The 24,675-nt window shown below is 45.8% G+C and overlaps 1 protein-coding gene across 1 annotated transcript in view; it reads left to right on the plus strand.

The window, feature by feature from the left end:
- Positions 1 to 24,675, plus strand: part of LOC126336687 (high-affinity choline transporter 1-like) — a 347,185-nt gene that overhangs the window by 257,925 nt on the left and 64,585 nt on the right. The window contains exon 7 of the mRNA XM_050000635.1: positions 13,460 to 13,589. Coding sequence (XP_049856592.1) covers positions 13,460 to 13,589 — 130 coding nt within the window. The remainder of the gene's footprint in view (positions 1 to 13,459; positions 13,590 to 24,675) is intronic.

Below are 24,675 nucleotides of genomic sequence, written 5' to 3' on the forward strand. Positions count from 1 at the left end.
TTCCGACTAAAAAGCGCAACCCACAAGAACAAATATCACGCAACAAATAAAACGAATTGAGGTATTTTGTTCGTATCACCTTGGTCTGAGTCTGGAGCGACTGAGAGAAACACTACTGCTGTTTCCAGAAAGAGATTTTCACTCTGCAGTGGAGTGTGCGCTGATATGAAACTTCCTGGCAGATTAAAACTGTGTGCCCGACCGAGACTTGAACTCGGGACCTTTGGAAGGTAGGAGACGGATACTGGCAGAAGTAAAGCTGTGAGTACCGTACGTGAGTCGTGCTTCGGTAGCTCAGTTGGCTCACAGTCCGGCTTTCGCCGCCGTGCAGTGCGGACGTGTTGTTGTTTCCGCCTGCGGAGCGCGCGCGCTCGCTGTTGTTTACATTTCAGCGGCCGTCACTTACGTGTCGCTTACGTGCACTAGAGCCATGGCCAATCGTTTTCGAAAATCAACTTTACGATTCAACTTCTGCAACGATTACGCACGACCAAAGGCCTTAGAAGTGGAACGCTTCCTACGCGACGCTGCTAAGATCCCAGCTTCCGACATCTTGGGCATCCATTTGTCCATATTAAGCAGTACTGTGTACGTGAAAGTTGTCAACGACGCGGTGTGTGAAAGAATACTTCGTGACACCAACCATGGATTACGCTTTTGCCACGCCGACGGCAATGTCGGAGCGGTCACTGTCGACCATGCCGGCTTAGGAATGCGCACCATACGAGTTTTCGAACTCCCGTTCGAGCTACCGGCGGAAGACGTTATCGCGGCTTTCCGCCCCTATGGTACTGTACATGGCCACACTGCCGAACGCTGGGCGCAATTCCAAACGTACCCCGTTCTTAACGGTGTACGGCAGATCACCATCGACCTCCATCGCCACGTGCCATCTTACCTGCAAATTAGCGGGTGCCGAGCGGTTGTCATATACGACGGCCAACCCAAGACCTGTTCCGGGTGCGGAAAAGAAGGCCACCTCAGATCTGAGTGTCTTCAGCGACGGATCACCCAATTGCCAGGCGCTACCGTGGCACCTACGGCTCCGACGACGATTTTACCGATCACCTACGCATCGGCACTCTCTTCTCCTCCCACCGGCCGCCGCTCATCGGACCATGTACCGGTGACCCTTCCAGCTGCTATGGATACCGCCGGGGCCGACACGTCGCGCTCAAAGCCAGACGCTACTACGGCGCCACTACCAACAACGACGACTTCCGACACCCACCCCCCTGAACATATGGACACCCCTTCATTTGACGTTCCCGCGACGGCCTTCCTCTCAGAGCGACGCGACTCCCTTCCGTCTTCCGACACAGAGGGACGAACCCGCAAACAACTTTCACCTAAAAGGCGCAAGAGGAGGCGTCGTACGGTCTCGGAACGAGACGGATCACCTCCCCCTGATGCTCCAGAGGCCGTCCGACACGACGAGGCCTCAGAGAACCTACACGACGATACGAATGACGACAACATGACGCCGACTGTGGATGTTTCGATGCCAACTCTACTGGCCCGCTCAGGTGCTCCTGAACCAATGGACTCCACCGATGCTACTGCAGCCGAGACGTCCTCCGCCTCTACGACCGAAGTGGAACGTACGACCATCACAACGACAGCGCCCTCAATGGTGTGGAGTGAGGACGTCGATGAGGACCCGGACCACACGCTGGGGACAGAGTTACCCCAGACGGAAGCATCGTTACGTCGCTGATAACGCCGTCAGGTGGCGCACGGAACGACTCGCCGTTGCCTCGCCCCTCTTCATCCTCCGCCGGTGGAGTTCCCCTTCACGGCGGGGGACGGCTCCAAACCTACAGAATAGCGACGATCAACACTAACACCATCAGCTCACCCGTGAAACTTCAACTGCTGCGAGAGATGATATGGGCGTCAGACGTCGATATAGCACTACTACAGGAAGTACACTTGGCCACACTTCCAGACGTCGCGGGATATAACACTTATCCTTCTCCTGGTGACCACCTGGGACGCGGCGTAGCCATCTACGCCAGAGAAGGCATTCCAGTGGCCGATATCACATACCTTCCATCTGCCAGAGGCATGGCCGTCACCGTCATGGGGACGCGTATCGTCAACATTTACGCTCCGTCGGGCTCCACCCGCAGACGCGACAGGGCACTCTTCTATTCAGAAGAAATCGCTCCTCTGTTTCTTGGACGCTGCGACCATTACTTGTTTGGGGGTGATTTTAATTGTGTCTTGCACCCTAAAGATCAAGTGCCCCACTACAACACCTGTCAAGAACTGCGTCTTGTCGTCCGAGATCTGTTGCTCCGCGACACTTGGGAAGTTCAGCACGGCGACGCCCCTGGACGTACTTACCAGACGAGTCACTCCGCGAGCCGCCTGGACAGAATTTACGTCTCTCGGGAACTCACACCTGCAGTCCAAGGTGCAGAACTTTGGCCCCTGGCCTTTTCGGATCACTGTGCCTACATCTGCAACATTCTCTTCCCCAAGCAAGTGGTCTGGCGTAGTCGTGCACCGTGGAAGCTAAACACCTGCCATCTTCATGATCCCGAATGTCTTCAACGTGTCACCGAGACATGGGCCACCTGTGAACGTCGCTTACCTAAATACTGCACGACCTTGACCTGGTGGCTGGAATATGCCAAACCTGCCATTCGACGTACTTTGATTCAGTATGGAAAGGAAGTTGCTATGTGGCGCCGGCACACTACCGACTATTTCTACGCCGTTCTCCGCGACCTGGACGCCCAACCGCCCACACCCGACACCAAGAGGGAACGCAGCAGGATTAAGGCCCAAATTGTAACTTTGACACGCCGTCGACTGCAGGGGGCTATGGTGCGAACCCGATATCAAGATTCGGCCGAACAGGAACATCCGACCATGCATCATATCGCCTCCGATAGGAAACATCGGCGACAACAACTCATCACCGAGATCACAACCTGTCGCGGCCAGCACGTCACTTGCCAGGCCGAAATCGTCAGTGCTTTTGTTGACCACTACCGCACAATGTACCAGGAGGAGACTACCAACAACCACGCTGAGGAGTCTGTGTTACCACACGTAACTCGCACCCTCACCAGCGACGAAGCGGATGAGCTGATGGAGCCCATTACGCGTGACGAAATCCACGATGCAATCAAAAAAGGTGCTCTGAATAAGTCACCTGGCGTCGACGGATTGCCGATAGAATTTTATCGCGCTTTCTTCACACTAATGGCGTCACGGTGGACAACGATGTTTCATGAACTGCTGACGATAGGGAACGGCGTACCGCCGTCCTTCGTCACGGGAATTATTATACCCATCCACAAACCGACACCAGGTGTGACGACAGCACATTACCGTCCCCTGACTCTCCTTAACGCAGACTGTAAAATTTTTACACGCCTCCTGGCAACGCGATGCCGCAAGGTCCTGCCTAGCATTCTATCCCCGGAACAGACAACTTCGGGCGGGTCAGTTAATGTACAAACGGCCACAGGAGAATGTCGCGATTTAATTGCACTGGCAGCGGCGTGCAGACTCCGCGCCGCAGTGGTTGCCATTGATTTTGACAGCGCATTCGACAAAGTGCGGCATCCTTTTCTGTTCTCCGTGATGAACCGCATGGGTTTTCCACCAGCCTTTATCGACGTAATCCGGCGCCTGTACGGCACCGCCGAATCGCTGATTCAGGTTAATGGCCGTGTGGCGGGACCAGTGGCGATCCGACGTTCCGTGCGGCAAGGCTGCCCACTTTCGACCCTACTCTATGCCATAAGCCTGGAGCCACTCATCGGGAGTCTGACGAGCCACCTTTCTGGTCTCACTTTGCGACAGCACAGTTTTCGATGTCGTGCGTATGCGGACGACCTCCTCCTCTTGATCCGCTCACGGAGTGAAACACACACGGTACTTGATTTGATATCAACGTACGGCACTGCAACGGGCAGTAACATGAATGTGACTAAATCCGCGGCGATGCCCATTGGACGCGGCCTCTCACACGACGACTTAGCACCTCTCCCGTGTGTACAGAAACTACGATACCTTGGTATCATTTTCACCTCCACCGTGCGCCGCTCCGCTGCCATCAATTTTCGGCGTGCTCTTCAAACCATCCGCACGACGGTGCGACAAAATCTTCTCCGACGACTCGATTCTTTACAACGTGTCCAATACCTCAATCAACATGTGGCGTCCAGAATGGTCCACATTGCACAGGTCCTCCCGCTGCCATCAACTATTGGACGTAGCCTCCAGGCTGCCTTCGGATACTTCCTTACGGCTGGTACGCTCTTTAAGGTCCGCTACGACACGCTCACCCTTCCCCCGCGAGCGGGTGGCCTCGGTCTTGTCAATGTGCGACTCCGCGCGGCGTCCTTGTACATGTCCACCATGCACAAGCAGTGGCACGGGGGCACCTCCCTTACGCGCAGCTTACTGGAAATTCTTGTGCCCGCGACCATAACACCACCAGTACCAGTCGGACACATCAAGCACCATCTGACGCACATTTCTGATTTCATCGTCGACTTCAGTTATGCTCACACACACTTACCGACCACGCGTTCTCCTCGACCTAAAGATTTTTACACCCCACTCCTTCGTTCCATATCCAGCAACAATATCGAACTGCGACATCCGTCCACGCCGTGGCCCACGGTTTGGCGTCACATCCACCAGCCTTTTCTTCCCTCCAAAGTCCGGACAACATGGTGCCAGGTCGCAAATGAAAAATTCGCCACAAATCATCGTCTTCACGCCATCGGACTAAAGGACTCTCCACTCTGCTCCATGTGCCACCTCATGGATGACGATGTCCATCAACTGACTTGTGCTGCCACCAGTGACGTCTGGAAACTTGCCCGACAGTTCGTTGCCTGTTACCTCCGTGTTCCGCCGGACTCGATTGACCCATGGACTTTTATCCATCCTGAGAATACTTATTTCCCCGCCACCAAAAATCATGCGATTGTATGGGTCAAGGGATGGACCATCACCTACATGTATAATGATGGCGACAAATCACGCCTTGATTTCTGGCAGTACTTACAAACCGCCCACAGCGAAGTCGAACAGCGACCGCGCTACCGCGCCTTCTTCGCTAATTACCTACACGCGATCTTTACGTCACCCCCGCTCAGTTGGATGGTACCACACGCCGACAGCACTCCCGCCCCCTCTGCTGACATCTGAGACCCCTCGCGCTGCTTTCTACATTGTAACCCATAGTGGAGTAGGCGCATGGACACACGCCTCCTTTCTTTTATGCACTACACCAGATAAACACTGGCTTTTCCCTCACTTCACTGTAAATTGCTTTACACCTCTTAGCTTCCATCAGTATGATTAGTTTTTTTTTCCTACACCTTGTTCATACTAAAAAACTTGCTCACCTTATACGAATATCATGTCTTGTGTTATTTTCGCCGGAAGGATGGCATTTTTCTTGTATTTAAGTTTGTACCAATAAAGATCTTTTGTTCATTTACCCTGTTCCTGGTGAAGAAAAAAAATCATAAAAAAACAATAAAAAAAAAGTTGGTAGAGCACTTGCCCGCGGAAGGCAAAGGTCCCGAGTTCGAGTCTCGGTCGGGCATACAGTTTTAATCTGCCAGGAAGTTTCACTATTGCTGTTGTCGTTTGATATCTTAAATTTTTTTATATCAAACCGAGTTCTTCTCTTGAAGCACCTACAAAATAATCATGTCACTTTTATTTTGTACTATCCAATGGCTACTGATACTAATGGGAAAAATGAGAAATGATAAAATGTTACACAGACAGCAGCGTACTAACCTGCCCTGGGTGTTGAAGCGTCGCTTACGGGCGGTGAGGTGCGCCGACCACGTATCGAATTCGCCCGGCAGGTTAAGGACGACGGTCGGTGTGCCGGCCAGCCTGGATGCTGTTTTTACGCCGGTTTTGCACATCCGGCTAGTTTAACAGCTGGCTGGTAACCAACTCAATTACTCAATTTGAAACATTTGGAAAACTTTCACCCAGATTCACACTGAAACCTTCCCGTCTCCTCCATATCTCTTTTGTTACACAACCTTCCCTTCTACAATATCCTGAAACCTTCCCATAGGATTTCTATCTCTTGCTTGATAATAATAAATGAAATCTTCCCTCTGAAATTTATTCTCTTTCTCAATCTTCGCATACAATTTAATTGCTGCTTATTAAAAGTGACTTCCTGATTATTTCGACGAAACATAGAATGTGTCGTCGGCGTGGCCCTCAGTCGTTATCTGCAGTAACCCAAAACTGTTCCTTACCTTTTTTACTGTTACTGGATCGCCATCTGACTGCTACATCGAACTGCGACATGAATATACTTACTCTGGTTTACTATACTCTATTAACTCCTGGTGGGCTGTCATAATACGTGGCTGTATTTATTACCAAAGCTGAAGTTATTCTTTAATAGCAAATCTGACGTTATTCTTTAATTAATTTGAGTGAAGTTACGTAATTCAAAGTTACACTTTCTCATGAGAACAATAAAATTTTTGCAAAGTTTTACGTTGATGGTTTTTGGGATGGATTATAATCAGTAATGCAACATTGCTGGCAAAAATTAATTATATTCTGAAAACATTTCTTCAAATATTTACTGCTGGGAATGAAATGATTTTACAAACGTTCAAATGAGACTTACTTTTTACAATAATCTTACAACTAGCATTGCGCAAACGTACCTTCAGTAGTCTTGAGTTTCGCAAAAAAAAAAAAATAATTCCATAATAGTAGTTCCTCTTATGATAATAGTTAGCTGATGTCTCTGTACATCCGTTTATAATCTTTTGTAAATCATAGCTGGTGGCTGGCAGGCACACCGCTCCTCTCAACCTCTCGCTTCACACCTGCTACCGACTCGCTTCACTTCTCGCTTACTACTGGCTTCCTACGAACGCCAAAGTGCGGTCTCTCCCGGCAGCAATTCTTTCTGGTGCAGAAACCCCTGTTAGCATTACAAAATGTATCAATGCACGGTCTTTCCCGCTCTTTCCTTAAAATGTATCCAAACGTGGTCTCTCCCGCCATTTTTAAAATTATATCAATTTGCGGTCACTCTTGCCAACAATACTTCGGTGCAGACATTCCCTGCTACCACAATTATTTCCAACATGACAAATATTAATTATTCCTACTTAATCCTAATAATAAAATGTAAATATCTTTCATAAATTGTGGTTTGACAATAGACAATAGACAACAGAAATATACACGTCTTACAAGACGAATAACACTACACGCAGTCAAGTTCTGATCCGGCAGGTAACAGGATGGCGGCAGGAAGGGTACCATCAGACCACCCCTTAAATTAGCCATTCCATGCCCGTTTATAACCAAGCCGACGCTGAGCATATATGGACCAGAGACACAAGAAGAAGAAGATAGGAGCATGCTACACTGCGCAAGGAAAAAATCACTTTTTCCAAAGCTGCATTGCAACGCATAAATTTTAAATTTCTGTCAAAGGTGGCTGCAGCCTTCCTCCGTAATGGCACAAAAGCGTGGCGTTCTGTGACGTCACCCTCAGATTCGCCGACGCTTCACACAGCAAAGTGTCGACACATGCGCAACAACAAGAACAAATATCACGTAACAAATAAGACGAATTGATGCATTTTGTTCGTATCACCTTGGTCTGAGTCCGGAGTCGACTGAGAGAAACACTATTGTTGTTATAGTTTGATAATAACTAACGGAAACAGTTTTTTTTGTTTTTTTTTGTTTTTTTGTTTTTTTGCGCAGTGTAGAAGAGAAATTCCATGTGACTAACGGATCAACTTTGTTCCCATCCCCACCATCAACTTTGTTCCCACCCCCACCATCAACTTTGTTCGCATCCCCACCCTCAGTGTGAACAAAACTCAAACAGTGAACATCGAAGTCGACTTTCCTTTAGTAAACCCAAGCCAAAAAAGTGTAATACAACACAGTTTTGCAATTAGTGACTTAAACACACGACCCGCCAGACTGCTCTTTACTGACGGAAAGGAAGCTCAGTAAAATAATTTATCGTTATCTGTTGAAAAGCAGCAAGTACCGAGATTGTCACTACATTCTGTGCTCTCTTCACCTTCTCTAAGGAGCCTTAGCTCTCGCATAAACGGTTAGCAGAATCAACCTTTCAGGATCAACACTTCACGCTGAACACGACACTCACTATCTCCTGTAATGGCTACTAGACTGCTACACACACTATTTTTACTGTTAGATGCGTCGCGTTGGTAGTGGCTGTTTATAAAGCAGCACCGGCCCAAAGGCTTCTGACCAGTTTCGTAATTGCATTTATGGGGACCTCCGAGCAAATAAAACTGAATCGTCCTCCCCATCCCCCTTGTCGCTTCCCTCTTTCTCAACTTTACAATCCGTCACCCACACATCAGTCTCATACCCGGTCCTCCATCCCACTCCCGCCTCCATTTCTTTCTCACTCTTTCTATTCATTTGTTAGGGAAAGTACTCTGATGTCCTATAACTCACAGATGTCTAAAACTTCGTCAGTCAGTTTGTCAAACGCTCCTTTCAGGTCACCTATTTGCTCTGTATGTTGTTGCCACGTCCTCACTTTTAGATTGCAACGCTTTTGATGCTCTACGAACTTCTTCTAGTACTTTGCACTGAACTCCTAAAATGGTAACAAAGTACACCATCGCAGGCGCTCCTGTCTGTGATGCAGCGTCAAGGGTAACCGCAGCCATGGTCTCCGACGTGATAGTCCATGCTGCTGCAAATGCCGTCGAACTGTTCGTGCAGATGGTTATTGTCTTGTAAACGTCCCCATTTGTTGATTCAGGAATCGAGACGTGGGTGCACGATCCGTTACAGCCATGTAGATAAGATGCCTGTCATCTCGGCTGCTAGTGATACGAGGCCGTTGGGATCCAGCACGACGTTCCGTATTACCCTCCTGAACCCACCGATTCCATATTCTGCTAACAATCATTGGATCTCGTCCAACGCGAGCAGCAATCTCACAATACTATAAACCGCAATCGCCGTGGTTTACAATCCGACCTTTATCAAAGTAGGAAACGTGATGGTACGCATTTCTCTTCCTTACGCGAGGCATCACAACAACGTTTCACCAGACAACGCCGGTCACCTGCTGTTTGTGTATGAGAAATCAGTTGGAAGCTTTCCTCATTTCTGCACGTTGTAGATGTCGCCACCAGAGCCAACCTTGTGCGAATGCTCTGACGAGCTAATCATTTGCATATCACAGCATCTTCTACCTGTCGGTTAAATTTCGCGTCTGTAGCAAATCATCTTCGTGGTTTAGCAATTTTAATGGCCAGTAGTGTAAGTACGTAGGTAGCATCGTACGATGGAGCCCAATGTGTTAGTTTTAGTGGCTTTAATGCCGCCTTGAAAATACTCACAGAACTAGTGTTTGAATCCTGTCCCCGTAGGGGGCTGCGGCCAAACAAGTTTTAGATGTTCTCGACATTAGAGCACTTCTTCTTCATAAACAAAAACCAAGTATAACTGAGCTTCACACTTTCGTCTTTCCGTTTAAAATTAATTGCTTGGGTAGTAACCTCAGCCCATTGTCTCTACAATTAACTGTAGTATCTGCTTGTGGCCGCCAGCAGCTCATATGTGTTAGAATGTTGTGGTTTTGCCATTACAAGGCCTGTTACTCGGCAGTTGACCTTATACTCGTCTCTTTTTCCACTGATCTCTTTGCAGTTTTTACGTTTCATTCTTACATGTAAGGTATCGGAACACCTAAGGCCAATTGAGAATGTTCGACAGCCGTAAGAAGCGTAGGTACAGTATCAGTGAAAAGTTTCCGGGCACCTATCAGTGGTCAGTAACATGGGAAGTGTCCACCGTTCGCCTCATTGCGGCTTTATCTCCCACGGGGGCGATTTGACTGATGCGTCTGAATGTCTTTGGAGGAAAGACAGCCCACTCTCCCTAAAGAACCGAAGACAGAGCAGGCAGTACACTCTGGGATCTGGCGCGAAGTCGACGTTCCAACTCATCCCAGAGGTGTTTCATTGGGTTAGGTGGGACTAGCCCATTCCTAACATCTTACTGTCCACAAAACATTGTGTCACAGTTAATGCCTCATGACAGGGTGCATTATCATACTGATTCAATCTCGTCTCCCAACTGTTTCTCTACTGTACGCAGTGAACAGTGATGCCAATTGTGTTCATATTCTTCCGCATTTACCGTTTCTCTAGAGTAGTTTGCCAAATCCAGATTGCCGAAGGGTATAGCATGAGTCATCAGTCCCAGTCACTCGTTTCCAGTCATCTTCTGTCCAAAGGCGTTGCTCTTTACAATACCTCAAGTGTCTTGAGTACGGAAATATGCAGCTTGTGACGAGATTCTCGACCGTTGTACTCCATTTTTTATAACTCACTACGCACGGGCATTGTGCAAACTGGACTGCTGGTAGCACTCTGGAACTGTCGAGTGATTTCTTCGCTGATTTCATGAGATTTTTTACGTATGTCTTCCGTAATGATCTATGGTCCCTACCAGTCACTACATATAGTCTGCCTGGTCTTGGTTTGGCCGTAGTTGTTCCTTTGTGTTTATAATTCACAATCACATCTACTTCTACGTGTGCATCTGCACAGATACTCCTCAAGCCACCGTACGGTGCATAGCGGAGGGTACCCCATACCGCTACTTGTCTTTTGCTTTCCAGTTCCGCTCGCAAACAGAGCGAGAGAAAAACGACTATCTATACGCCTCCGTAAGAGCCCTAATTCCTCATATCTTACCTTCGTGGTCCTTACGCGCAACTGTTGACGTTAACAGAATCGTTCAGCAGTCAGCTTCGAATGCCGGTTCTCTAAATTTTCTCAGTAGTGTTTCTCGAAAAGAACGTCGTCTTCTCTCCGGGGATTCCCATTTGCGCTCCAGAAGCATCTCCGTAACTCTTACGTGTTGTTCGAACCTATCTGTAACAAATGTAGTAGCAAACTTCTAAATTATTTCGAAGTCTTCCTTCAATCCGACCTGGTATGGATCCAGCACTCGAGCAATACTCAAGAATGGATCGCACCAGCGTCCTTTATGCGATCTCCTTTACAGATGAAACAATCTTTTCTAAAATTCCCACAACAAACCAAAGTCGACCATTTGCCCTCTCTAAGACAGTTCTCATATGCTCGTTCCACCTCATATCACATTGCAACGTTACGCCCAGATATTTAAACGACTTGACTGTGTCAAGGAGGACACTAGTAATATTGTATCCGAACATCTCAGGTTTGGTCTTCCTACTCATCCACATAAACATACATTTACCCACATTTAGGGCTAGCTACCATTCATCACACCAACTAGATTTTCTGTCTTAAGTCGTCTTGTATCTCCCTACTGCCACGTAACTTTGACACCTTACCGTGCCCCACGGCATCTAGGCTGCCCACCTTGTCCGCCAAATCATTTATGTGTGTAGAGTATAACAGCGACCCTATCACACTTCTCTGGGGCACTCCTGACGATATCCTTCATCAGATACAAGGATATCGTCAGGAGTGCACTCCTTGTATCTGATGAAGGGTATCGTCAGGAGTGCCCCAAGGATATGTGATAGGGTCGCTGTTGTTCAAAATGGTTCAAATGGCTCTGAGCACTATGGCACTTACCATCTGAGGTCATCAGTCCCCTAGAACTTACAACTACTTAAACATAACTAACCTAAGGACATCACACACATCCACGCCCGAGCTAGGATTCGAACCTGTGACCGCAGCTGTCCCGCGGTTCCAGACTGTTGTTCTCTACACACTTACATTATTTGGCAGTCAGGGTGGACAGCAGTCTGCCGTTGTTTGCTGATAATGCCGTGAAGCACGGTAAGGTGTCGGAGTTGACTGACTGTAAGAAGATACTAGACGACTTAGACGGAATTTCCATTAGGTCATCACGTCATCACCAGTCGACGTGGGCCGCTATAGAAAAGTTGATATGTCCGTGATGGATTTGTTACTCAGGTGACATACAATAACTAACCCATATGCGAGGTCACTTCCTGATTGTCCCATTCCGTTTTCACTCCGCGCCTCCTTTTATACTAGTGGGCCTGTCTTCCTTGATATGTAGTGGTCAGTTCCGCATCGAGCTGTGTGGCTGGAGTGAAGAGTTTGTAGCAAACAGAACACAGCATGTTGTTCTCAATGGAGAGACGCCTACAGACGTTAAAGTAACCTCTGGCGTGCCACAGGGGAGTGTTATGGGACCATTGCTTTTCACAATATATATAAATGACCTAGTAGATAGTGTCAGAGGTTCCATGCGGATTTTCGCGGATGATACTGTAGTATACAGATAAGTTGCAGCATTAGAAAATTGTAGCGAAATGCAGGATTATCTGCAGCGGATAGGCACTTGGTGCAGGGAGTGGCAACTGACCCTTAACATAGATAAATGTACTGTATTGCAAATACATAGAAAGAAGGATCTTTTATTATATGGTTATATAATAGCGGAACAAACACTGGTAGCAGTTACTTCTGTAAAATATCTGGGAGTATGCGTGCGGAACTATTCGAAGTGGAATAATCATATAAAATTAATTGTTGGTAAGGCGGGTGCCATTGGGAGAGTCCTTAGAAAATGTAATCCATCAACAAAGAAGGTGACTTAGAAAACACTTGTTCGACCTATACTCATCAGTGTGGGATCCATACCAGGTCGGGTTGACATAGGGGATAGAGAAAATCCGAACAAGAGCGGCGCGTTTCGTCACAGGGTTGTTTGGTAACCGTGATAGCGTTACGGAGATGTCTAACAAACTCAAGTGGAAGACTCTGCAAGAGAGGCGCTCTGCATCGCGGTGTAGCTTGCTGTCCAGGTGTCGAGAGGGTGCCTTTCTGGATGATGTATCGAATATATTGCTTCCCCCTACTTATACCTCCCGAGGAGATCACGAACGTAAAATTAGAGAGATTCGAGCGCGCACGGAGGCTTTGCGGCAGTCGTTCGTTACGTGAACCATACGCGACTGGAACAGAAAAGGGAGGTAATAAGAGTGGCACGTAAAGTGCCCTCTGCCACACACCGTTGGGTGGCTTGAGAAGTATAAATGTAGATGTAGATGTAGACTTAGGGACGTACGGATGCTTTTGATTAGATACTGTGTAAAGAACACTTGTGAGCAGGTGTATATGGGTGCTACGAAGAAAATGCTGGAACAAAGAGATATACTTTTTCTTCGTTTTCTTCCAATTCTTTGTTTAGGTGTCAGGATGCTCCTCGTTCACAGGGACTCCATGCATTGCCCTGGCTTGTACCAATTAAGACTTAGTGATTGGGTATAGTTCGACAGACACTGATATTACGTGGGTAGTTAGTCACGCCATGCTACCGAGCTGTCATGTTCAAGATTTTATTCACACCAGTACACTTGAAAAAAGATGCGATTATTTCACATATCCTCGGATCCGAAGTGTCTGGTGTTGTGAGCAGGTGCTGATCTGTGTTGCAGGGCTACTTCCAGCGCGTGCTGTCGGTGAAGACGACGTGCGCAGCGCAGACGCTGTCTCTGGGCTCGGTGGTGGGCTGCATGCTGCTCGCCATACCGCCCGCCTTCATCGGCATCATCGCCAGGGCCACAGGTGTGTCGCCACTTTCTGTAGCCCCACAAAACTAAAAAACGCGGTTTGTCAGTGGACCACAGCATTTCATATACACTACTGGCCATTAAAATTGCTACACCACGAAGATGACGCCGGCCGCTGTGGCCGAGCGGTTCTAGGCGTTACAGTCTGGAACCGAGCGACCGCTACGATCGCATGTTCCAATCCTGCCTCGGGCATGGATGTGTGTGATATCCTTAGGTTAGTTAGATTTAAGTAGTTCTAATTTGAAAGGGACTGATGACCTTAGAAGTAGTACCATTGTGCTCAGAGCCATTTGAACCATTTGAACGAAGATGACGTGCTACAGACGCGAAATTTAAGCGACAGGAAGAACATGCTGTGACATGCAAATGATTAGCTTTTCAGAGCAGTCACACAAACTTGGCGCCGGTGGCGACACCTACAAAGTGCTGACATAAGGAAATTTTCCAACCGAAATCTCATACACAAACAGTAGTTGACCGGCGTTTCCTGGTGAAACGTTGTTGTGATGCCTCGTGGAAGGAGAAGAAATGCGTACCATCACGTTTCCGACATTGATAAAGAACGGATTGTATCCTATTGCAATTGCGGTTTATCGTACCGCGACATTGCTGCTCGCGTTGGTCGAGATCCAGTGACTGTAAGCAGAATACGGAATCGTTGGGTTCAGGAGGGTAACACGGAACGCCGTGCTCGATCCCAACGGCCTCGTATCACTAGCAGTCGAGATGACAGGCATCATATCCGCATGGCTGCAAGGGATCGTGTAGCCACGTCTCGATCCCGTAGTCAACAGATGGGGACGTTTGCAAGAGAAGAACCATCCGCACAAACTGTTCGACGACGTTTGCAGCAGCATGGACTATCAGCTCGGAGACCATGGCTGAGGTTACCCTTGACGCTGCGTCAGAGACAGGAGCGCTTGCGATCGTGTACTCAACGACGAACCTGGGTGTACAAACGGCAAAACGTAATTTTTTCGGATGAATCCAGATTCTGTTTACAGAATCATGTTTTCGCATCCGTGTTTGGCGACATCGCGGCGAACGAACAATGGAAGCGTGTATTCGTCATCGACATACTGGTGTATCACCCGGATTGATGGCATGGGATGACATTGGTTACACGTCTCGCTCTTCTCTTCTTCCCATTGACGGCAATTTGAGCAGTGGACGATACATTTCAGATGTGTTACGACCCGTGGCTCTACCCTTCGTTCGATCGCAGCGAAACCCTACATTTCAGCAGGATAATGCACGACCGCTTGTTGCAGGTCCTGTATGGGCCTTTCTGGATACAGAAAATTCTCGACTACTGCCCTGTCCAGCACATTCTCCAGATCTCTCACCAACTGAAAACGTCTGGTCAATGGTGGCTAAGCAACTGGACCGTCACAATACGCCAGTCACTACTCTTGATGACCTGTGGTGCCGTGTTGAAGCTGCATGGACAGCTGTACCTGTACACACCATCCGACCTCTGTTTGACTCAATGCCCAAGCGTATCAAGGCCGTTATTACGGCCAGAGGTGGTTGTTCTGGGGTCTGATTTCTCAGGATCTATGCACCCAAATTCCGTGAAAATGTAATCACATGTCAGTTCTAGTATAATATATTTGTCCAATGAAGACCCGTTTATCATCTGCATTTCTTTTTGGTGTAGCAATTTTAATGGCCAGTAGTGTATTTTACTGAAATTTCAACAGCATGCCGGGCCTGTCTCAGATAATAATTACATAATAAATGCGAAGACAAGAAAAACAATATGTATAAGCAAATTTCCACTCCGCAGTCAGTCAAAAGACGGTAATTTCCAAGAATGATTGCCTCCTTAAGTCTCGGGGTCCAAACTATACATATCGAATGTGCGATTATAAATCGATCATGCGACTCTGGTGGCTCACCTTATGATCAATTATATGTGGTAGTCAGTTTTATCTGTTTCCGTCGTTTCCTTAGTTGCTCTAAATTACATATGTCCGCGAATTATTTGTGAGTCGTTAGAGAAACCCAGACGATTTATGTCGGTAGTGAGTGGGATGTCTGGTGTTCTTAATGTTTCTTCAGCGGATTCTCTCACATGGAAAAATCTAATTCCATGCTTATCCAAGGTAGAAAATTGTTTCCCTTTTTCTGAAATAGCGTTACAATTTCATTGCGGACAGTGCGGAAAACGAACGAGTATCAGGAAGAATACGTGGTTCGACTCATCCAAATTATCCACCCAGACCGGAGTAATTTTTGTGTCTTGCTGGATTCGAGACTAAAACTTGGAAGCAACTGCATCGCAAACTGACTTGTCTGCTACTACCGTGTGCGACTATTTCGTGTTTTGCAGAGAAGTGTGTTATGTGGTAGTGACGAACGACAGTGTACCCTGTTGGTGGACCGAGTAAAGTTGTTGAAGTGGACGAATCTCATATAGCAAGAAGGAAAAACCAGAGAGGATGACCTTGAAAGAGTGAAATCGATTATATTTGGATGTTTGGTGGAACAGAACGAGAGACCCGGAAGTGTTTCGATATCACAGTATTGTCCAGAGACAAGGTCACTTTAGTGCGTCTGATAAAGCACTTTATACTGCCTGGTAGTAAAGTCATTACAGACGGATGTCAGTCCTGCAAGACGTTCAAAGCAGAAGGATTCGACAACGAATTCGCCAACCACTTGTAGAGTTCGTGTCTTCGGATGCCCCAGTGTGCACACGCAAAATATCCATTAAAAGAGAAGGGCGTCCAGGACAAAAAGACGAACTACACTTGTTTCAGTACCTCTATTTTCACAACTTACGTTTGCAGGGAAAAGTTAACGTACGTGACCCTATACATATTTTTGCGTGATATTGACAGAGTTTACCCAGGTTATAGCAAAAAGGGAATTGTTCCTGTAGCATGCACATCACATGGACTTTCATATGACAAGTAAGGTAAGTCGTCTCGTTTGTAATTACAAGTATTTTTGTAACGCCCTTCTTTTGGCGTTGCTGTAGTGACCACCGTAAACATACTCATAACGCCCGTCACCAGAGTTGCATCATCGTTTTACAATCTCCCGTTCGATATGTATCGTTTGGACCCCGCGACATAGAGAGGCAATCATTTCTTGGAAATTACCCAAAATACAATAACGACAAACGTAAGACAGTAACAGCTCTGGATACAATTGAAAAAAAAATGGTAAAAATATCGACTATGGAAGATAAAGTGAATTACAGTATCAACTCAATTTCAACGGAATCGTTGCAAATAAGAGCCGTATCCTGACACTTCTGGCTCCAACCCTGCGGTATGACGTCAGTGACTGTTGGTGCGAATCTGTCTGATGAAAAGAAAGTATGGTGTTGTGAAGCCGACGCTGTGGTCGTTCTCTGTGTCTCGACTACATAGACGGTAGGGGTACTAGGACACTTGTTTTCAAAGCTACAGTGACGACAGTGGTTGATAACAGGAAAATGGGACTGTAGAGTTTGTCTGTAGCTCCTAACTGAGACGAGATAAAAACAAAGAATAGGCAGAGCAATTAAAAATGATAGTAGTGGAAAATAAAACGTCAAGTATTAAGATGAAGTACTACCTCATCACAAAAGTTGAAGTAAGTTTACTTTTTTATATTGGTTACGCCACGTAGTGTAATATCTTTTGTGGGGAGCATGGGGGCTATGTAAGTAGGCTGTTTAGGTTTTCTTATTGGTAACGCCGCCGCCACGTAGTGCTCTGTATGAAAATCAGTGGCTGTGCTGTGTGCAGTCTGTGGCTGGTTTGGATTGTTGTTGGCTATTGTAGTGTTGGGTAGTTGGCTGTTCACAGCGCATAGCGTTGCACAGTTGAAGGTGAGCCGCCAGCAGTGGTGGATGTGGGGAGTGAGATGGCGGAGTTTTGATTGCGGAACATCTGGACAGAGACAGTAAATTTGTAAGACTGGATATCATGAACTGATATATATATATATATATATATATATATATATATATATATATATATATATATATATATATATAATGACTTTTGAACACTATTAAGGTAAATACATTGTTTGTTCTCTATCAAAATCTTTCTTTTGCTAACTATGCCTATCAGTAGTTAGTGCCTTCAGTAGTTTGAATCATTTATTTAGCTGGCAGTAGTGGCGCTCGCTGCATTGCAGTAGTTCGAGTAACGAAGATTTTTGTGAGGTAAGTGATTCATGAAAGGTATAGGTTATTGTAAGTCAGGGCCATTCTTTTGTAGGGATTTTTGAAAGTCAGATTGCGTTGCGCTAAAAATATTTTGTGTCAGTTTAAGCACAGTCGTGTAAAATTTTTCTAAGGGGACGTTTCCATGTGTCTGCCCACATGGAGCCCCACTGTAAATGCTGTCCTCGGACACTAGATGAGTTACCTGGTGCTCATCAGTAGCTGAAAATCGTCCTGACTTCTGTCAAGCGACTGGAAGCTGCTGCAGGTGGGGATCTTGAGACGGCTACCGTGAGACATGTTGTGGAAAGGTGCCTCAATTACCATTTTGTCCTGTTGATGCTAGCTCCTCTGCATAACGTTAGGATGTGTCACCGTTTCTCCACTTGACTATGAGTGACCTTTCAGGTGGTTGTTCTAGACGCAGGGACCAGGGAGAACTCAGTTTTTTACACCTACCCGCCTGACCAACAAGTTAGGAGTTCTGCCTGCCACTGCAGTTGAAATTGATCTAGCAGACAGACACACTACACTTGACGGCGAACCTGCTGCCTCCCGTGTCTGGGAACAGCAAGCACTACGGCGTGAGGAATCTGTTAATTTTCGGCAGTTCGAACTCATGGCGAGTAAAAGTACCCCTTGATAAAATAGCAGGAAGGAATGGTAATGTTCACCTTGTGCACTCTGTGTGTGCCTGACCTCTTTCAACATGTTGAAAAGGCTGTGCAAGAAGCCATTGGGGGAAAGGAGTACAACCATCTTTAGATTATGACGCACGTTGGAAGGCGTTATGCCTCCGCTAAAAGCAGACTTCCTCATGCACACTCAACGACACTCATATTCAGCAACGTTTTCTCTGGACATAATCCTGGTCTGTGAGGTCAGAGTCGAGTAAAAGACGTGAACCAGACACTTCGAAGATTCCGCGACCAGGCAACTTGCGACTTCCCAGACAAGCGCTAAGGGGTTCAGAGACCCTAAACGGATAAGGGATGTAATATACATCAGAGGATACTACTCGAGTTGCTGACTGTGTGGGCTACACGCACGGGTTCTCTTTTGCGTTCAGTAGCTCTTTATCCAGTACAGAAAATAGATTCCCTGTTACATTGTTCACATTATACACAGAGATAGCCAGTCATTTGGCCATAACATACTGTGGATGATTAGAGCAAAAAATGTTGCCCCTTAATTGGAAGAAAGACACGACAGACCCCTCTACAAGACGGGTAATAGAAGTAATCCAAAAACTACTGTCCAATATCTTTATCATTCATTTACAGTGGAATCTTAGTACATATTCTGGGTGTAAACGTAATGAGGTACCTCGAACAGAATGAACTCCCCTGCACCAGATTGCTTGGATTCTGAAACTGTCGTCCACTTAAGACCTAACTCACGCTTTTCTAGCAGAAAAAGGTGAAAGCCATCGATCAAGGCAGTCGTACAGATGCAGTATTTCGGACTCCCGAAATGCATTTGACTCAACAACACTCCAACGCTTAACAATTAAAATACGATCGTAAGAGCTATCACATGAAACGTGTGAAACTTCAGAAGATTTCTTGGTAGACAGTACGCAGCATGTTTTCTTGGATGGAGGGTCATCGACAGATGTAGAAGTAACTTGAAAGGCGCTACAAAAGTGTTTCGAGACGCTTGCTGTTCGTGTTGTGCTGTAAAGATGTCGCAGACAATTTTAACAGTAACTTTAGACTTTTTTGCAGATAATACATGTACCCATACTGAAATACTGTCCGAAAAACGGGTGCAAAAATATCCAAGCAGAATCTGATAAGCTTTTAAAGTGGTGCATTTATTAGCAACATGCTTTAATGATCAGAAATATAAAATCGTGCACTCTACAGAATGCAGAATCGTAATATGGCATGTCTAAAACATCAATGAGTCTCAGTTGGAGTCAGTCAATTCATACAAATACTTGACTGTAGCAATTTATAGGAACATGAATCGATCACGTAGACTCTGTCGTAGTTAAATCAGATGACAGATTTCTGTTTTGATAGGATTCTGGGAAAATGCGATGAGTCTAGAAATTAAACTACTTACAAACAATTTTTACTACCCTACCTAGAATATTGCTCAAGTTTGTGTGATTCGCACCAATTAGGTCAAACAAGGAATATTGAACGTACACAAAAGAGGGCAGCAGGCATTGCCACGGGTTTGTTTATACTTAGGTTAGTGTCACGGAGATGCCTATACTACCGGAGGTCTGTAGACAGATGCAAACTAGCCCGTAAAAGCCGATTTACAGTGTTTCAGAAACCGTATTCAAGTGAGGAATCTGGGAATATGCTACAGACCCCTACATATCGTTATCATAGGAATCGCGAGTACAAGATTAGACTAATGACAGTGCGCACAGAGATGTTAAAGCAATAGTTCTTCTAGGAAGTACCCCTCTTCTTTTTTTCGATAGGTAGATGTTATGTGTAAGATAGTTTTGTGCTTGTAACACGAAGGACACAGTGACGATGCGATAAAAAAGAATTCGTAGTATTGCAGTTTTCATCTAGTAGACTACTACACTGAAGCGCCAAAGAAAATTGTATAGGCATGCGTGTTCACATATCGAGATATGTAAATAGGCAGAATATGACGCTGCGGTGTCTGGCACAGTTGTTAGATCGGTTACTGCTGCTACAATGGCAGGTTATCAAGGTTTAAGTGAGTTTGAACGTGGTGTTATAGTCGGCGCACGAGCGATGGTACATAGCATTTCCGAGGCAGCAATGAAGAGGGGATTTTCCAGTACGACCATTTCACGAGTGTACCGTGAATACCAGGAATCCGGTAAAACGTCAAACCTCCGACATCGCTGCGGCCGGAAAAAGATCCTGCAAGAACGGGACCAACGACGACTGAAGAGACGCGTTCAGCGTGACCTAAGTGCAATCCTCCCGCAAATTGCTGCAGATTTCAATGCTGGGCCTTCAACAACTGCCAGCGTGCGAACCATTCAACGAAACATTATCGATATGGGTTTTCGGAGCCGAAGGCCCTTTCGTGTACCTTGATGACTGCACGCAACAAAGCTTTACACCTCTCCTGGGCCCGTCAACATCGACAATAGACTGTTGGTGACTGGGAACATGTTGCCTGGTCGGACGAGTCTCTTTTCAAGTTGTATCGAGCACATGGACGTTTACGGGTATGGAGACAACCCCATGAATCCATGGACCCTGCATGTCAGCAGAGGACTGTTCAAGCTGGTGGAAGCTCTGTAATGGAGTGGGGTGAGTGCATTTGGAGTGATGTGGGGTCTCTGATATGTGTTTGTAGACAGAGCACTCACTCCGATTGGGAAGGGACGCGGAAGAAGATAACCCTTGTCCGGTTCAAAGGAATCATCTTGACATTTCTCTTAAGCGATTTGTTGGAACCAGTAAAACTTAAATCGGCACAGCCACACAAGGACTGGAAATCTAGATGTCATGAATTGAATTCATGGGTCAGAGGAAGGAAATGACGTAACAGCTGCAACAGGAAAACGCCTAGTAAAACACTAATGTTCAAACCAGTCTTCCATATGGAAATCCTTTTTTTCTTTTTTTAATTGACGACGTAACTAGAGTAAAATAGGACTTGGATAATCTAAATGTTCTAGCCGCTGCTGTCTCAAAGAAAACTATGCGCAAAGGACACCACAGTAAGGACATAAATGATCTAACTGTCAGGGTGAGCAGCAACTGACGGCTGTTTGCTGATGATGCTTGGTGTGTAGAAAAGTGTCGTAGAATGATGACTGTACGAGGATACAAGATGACTTAGCCCGAAATTTTAGTTATTGTGATAAATGGTAATTTGCTGTAAATGTAGAAAAACGTAAGTTAATGCGGATGAGCAGGAAAACAATACAGTCATGTTGAAAGCAGCATTAGCTATGCTGCTTGACTCAGTCACGTGCATTAAATATCTAGACGTAAACTTGTAAAACGATATGAAGTGGAATGAGCACGTTAGGACGGTAGTAGGGAATACGAATGGTCAGTTTCGGTTTATTGCGAGGATTTTAGGAAACTGTTGCTCGTCTATAAACGAGACTGCGTACAGGGCAACAGTGTGACCCATTCTTGAGTAATGTACTGATCAAGTGTTTGGGATCGCCACCAGGTCGGATTAGAGGAAGACATCGAATCAATTCAGAGGCGTGCTGCTAGATTTGTTACCGGTAGGTTCGATCAGCCCGCGAGTCTTACGCCATTGCTTCCTGAACACAAATCTCTGGAGGCAACATGAGGTTTTTTTTCCCGAAACACTGTTGCGACAATTTAGGGTACTAGCATTTGAAGTTGTATGCAAAACGATTCTGCTGCCGTCAGTGAAGGATCACCAACATAAGATAAAAGAAATTAGGGCTCATAGGGAGGCGTATAGACAGTCTTTTCCCTTCGTTCTATTTGCGAGTGGAACAGGGGAGGAAATTACTAGTAGTGGTACAAAGTACTCTTCATCATCTGCATCTACATCTACAATTATACTCCACAAGCCACTGTACGGTGCGTAGCGGTGGGTGCCTTGTACCTTTACTACTCACTTCCTCTCCTGTTACGCTCCCAAACAGAGCGAGGGAAAAACGAGTGTCTATATGTCTTCTCGTTTCTCGTGGTCCTTATGCGAAATGTATGTTGGCACCAGTGGAATCGTCAGCCACGCACCGTGTAGAGGCTTTAAGAGTATGCATATAGATGTAGATGCAGAGACAGGCAATAGGAGACCTTAGGGAGCAATCGCTTATGCCGGTAACAGAACAATGAAGGGTGGTTTGGTACGGGAACGCCTCAGAAGAACAAGAACACTCTAGTGGTTCTCAGTGAAAACTAAGTACAACGGATACAGTAAAATTATACAGTCCAGTAACAGAAGGTGTGTGTGTTTCTCTTATTCAGTGTGTTGTGAAGAGAAAATATGTGTAATGGCACCAGATAATGTACTTAAATGAGGTCTGAGAATCGTCGACCTAAACGGTATCAAAATACGGTCGAAAGGCAATCGTGGTTGAAGTACAGTATAAATATTTCTAAGATACATTTTAGTAGTAGTAGTTGCTGCAATAAAACGAGGTGGCAGTAATGATGGTAGGGCCTACTTGTATTTCTAATATTAATCGTTGTAATAGTAGTAATACTAATAGTAGTAGTATATGCATTTGAAGTGCACTAGTAGCAGTAGATGAAAGGTAAAAGAGAGAAAGAAGGAAGAGATAAGAAAAAGACTATGTGGGGAAATAGTGCATCCATTTTATTAATAGCTGCTGATGTGGATAGAGCATTCGTTTGGATATGGGTGGAGGCATGGAAGATGATAAGGAAGATGAAAATTGCTAGCAGTACCCCACAAATACAACCTATATCTATTGGACAGTGGAAAAAGCACTTTGAAGAATTTAGAAAAAAATAGAGATCAGGTGTTTCACCTATACAAAAGCAATACATTATGTAATACATAACCAGTAGTAAAGGAAGAAGTAAAAGAGATGCTGGATAAGTCAAGAAATGGAAAGGCGAGTGAGCCGAAAACAGTTGTGATAGAACTGCAAATATGGAACCATCAAATGGTGAGACACAGATGTAAATTACTAGCCAAGTTGTGAGTGGGAGAGAAAATATAAAGAGAGTGGTATGCGTCATATACAGAGTGTTTAAAATTAAGTGTATGACTCTGTAACTTACATACTAACAAGTGACAGGAATATTTATTGAGATGGGTCTATATTAGAAATGTTATACTTTCTGCAGGGTTATGGACATAGTATATTTTGCTAGTTCCTGAGCGTTACAACAAGAGGCACAATTTTTTAAGCAGAATATTAGTTTTTTATGAGTTAGCTGATGCATTTAAATCGGCTGTGTACAGATCAGTTTAAATCACATTTATATCAAGTTTAGCTTCGTAGTTACCAATACCGGACTGTTAGGGGTGGATGCAACATGCTGTATATAATATTTGGCTGAGTGCAGATTGATGTTCTGGTGACAGAATGTTGATGTAAGTGAGATGTTCAAATGTGACCCCATGTTCCTGAACGCAATACTCAATGAGTCATCTAAATGACCTGCGGATGAGATGTAATGTCGCCGTTGTCACGGAACGATAAGCTTCCTCTATGTGCCGTTTGCAGTCACACGAGATTGTGAATTCAGCTACATAAACACGATTCTGCAGATATCCCCACAAAAAGAGGTCTGCTGGTGTTCAATTGGGCGATTGTGCGGGCCATTCTTGAGGACGACAGCACTCCAGCCATCTTCCAAGGAATATTTTGTTCATTTCTTGCACAACATCAAGTGCAGATTGGACTGGGTGAACATCTTGCTGCATCCCCGTACAGGCTCTAATGTCTAGACGGAAGTTTGCAAGGAGAACACGTAAGCTGTACCTGTCAGTGTATCTGCAAATTGGTGTTGACCGATGATTTCATCCACAAGGATTCCACACCACGCATTAATGAACCATCTCCGTTGATAATCAACAGGTCATACCCACGTAGGATTTTCTGTGGCTCAGTAATGGATATTATGACGGTTCACTGCACCATAACTTGTGAACGTGGATTCATCAAAGAAGATAATACTTTGGAAATCATTAAACACCGCCCATCCACAGAAAATAACTCTCCAATTGAAATCTTTCCTATGTAGCACTTGTATCAGTGACAAGTGGTGTGGGTGAATCCTGAGACCCTGTACTATACGCCACATAGATGTGAGGCTGATACCACTGACTGCACTGCAGTAACGTCTCGTAAGCTGATGTGAGGATCGTGGTGTATTGCAGCTAAAGTAAAAACAACCACCTCCTCACTTCTTGCTGTCTTCTGTCTGTTACTACTGCACCTTCTAAAACCAGTTGTTTCCCAAAGTCGACGTTTGTAGCTCTTCAAACA

Source organism: Schistocerca gregaria, chromosome 2 (genome assembly GCF_023897955.1).
Source record: "Schistocerca gregaria isolate iqSchGreg1 chromosome 2, iqSchGreg1.2, whole genome shotgun sequence".
Classification (NCBI taxonomy): Eukaryota; Metazoa; Arthropoda; class Insecta; order Orthoptera; family Acrididae; genus Schistocerca; species Schistocerca gregaria.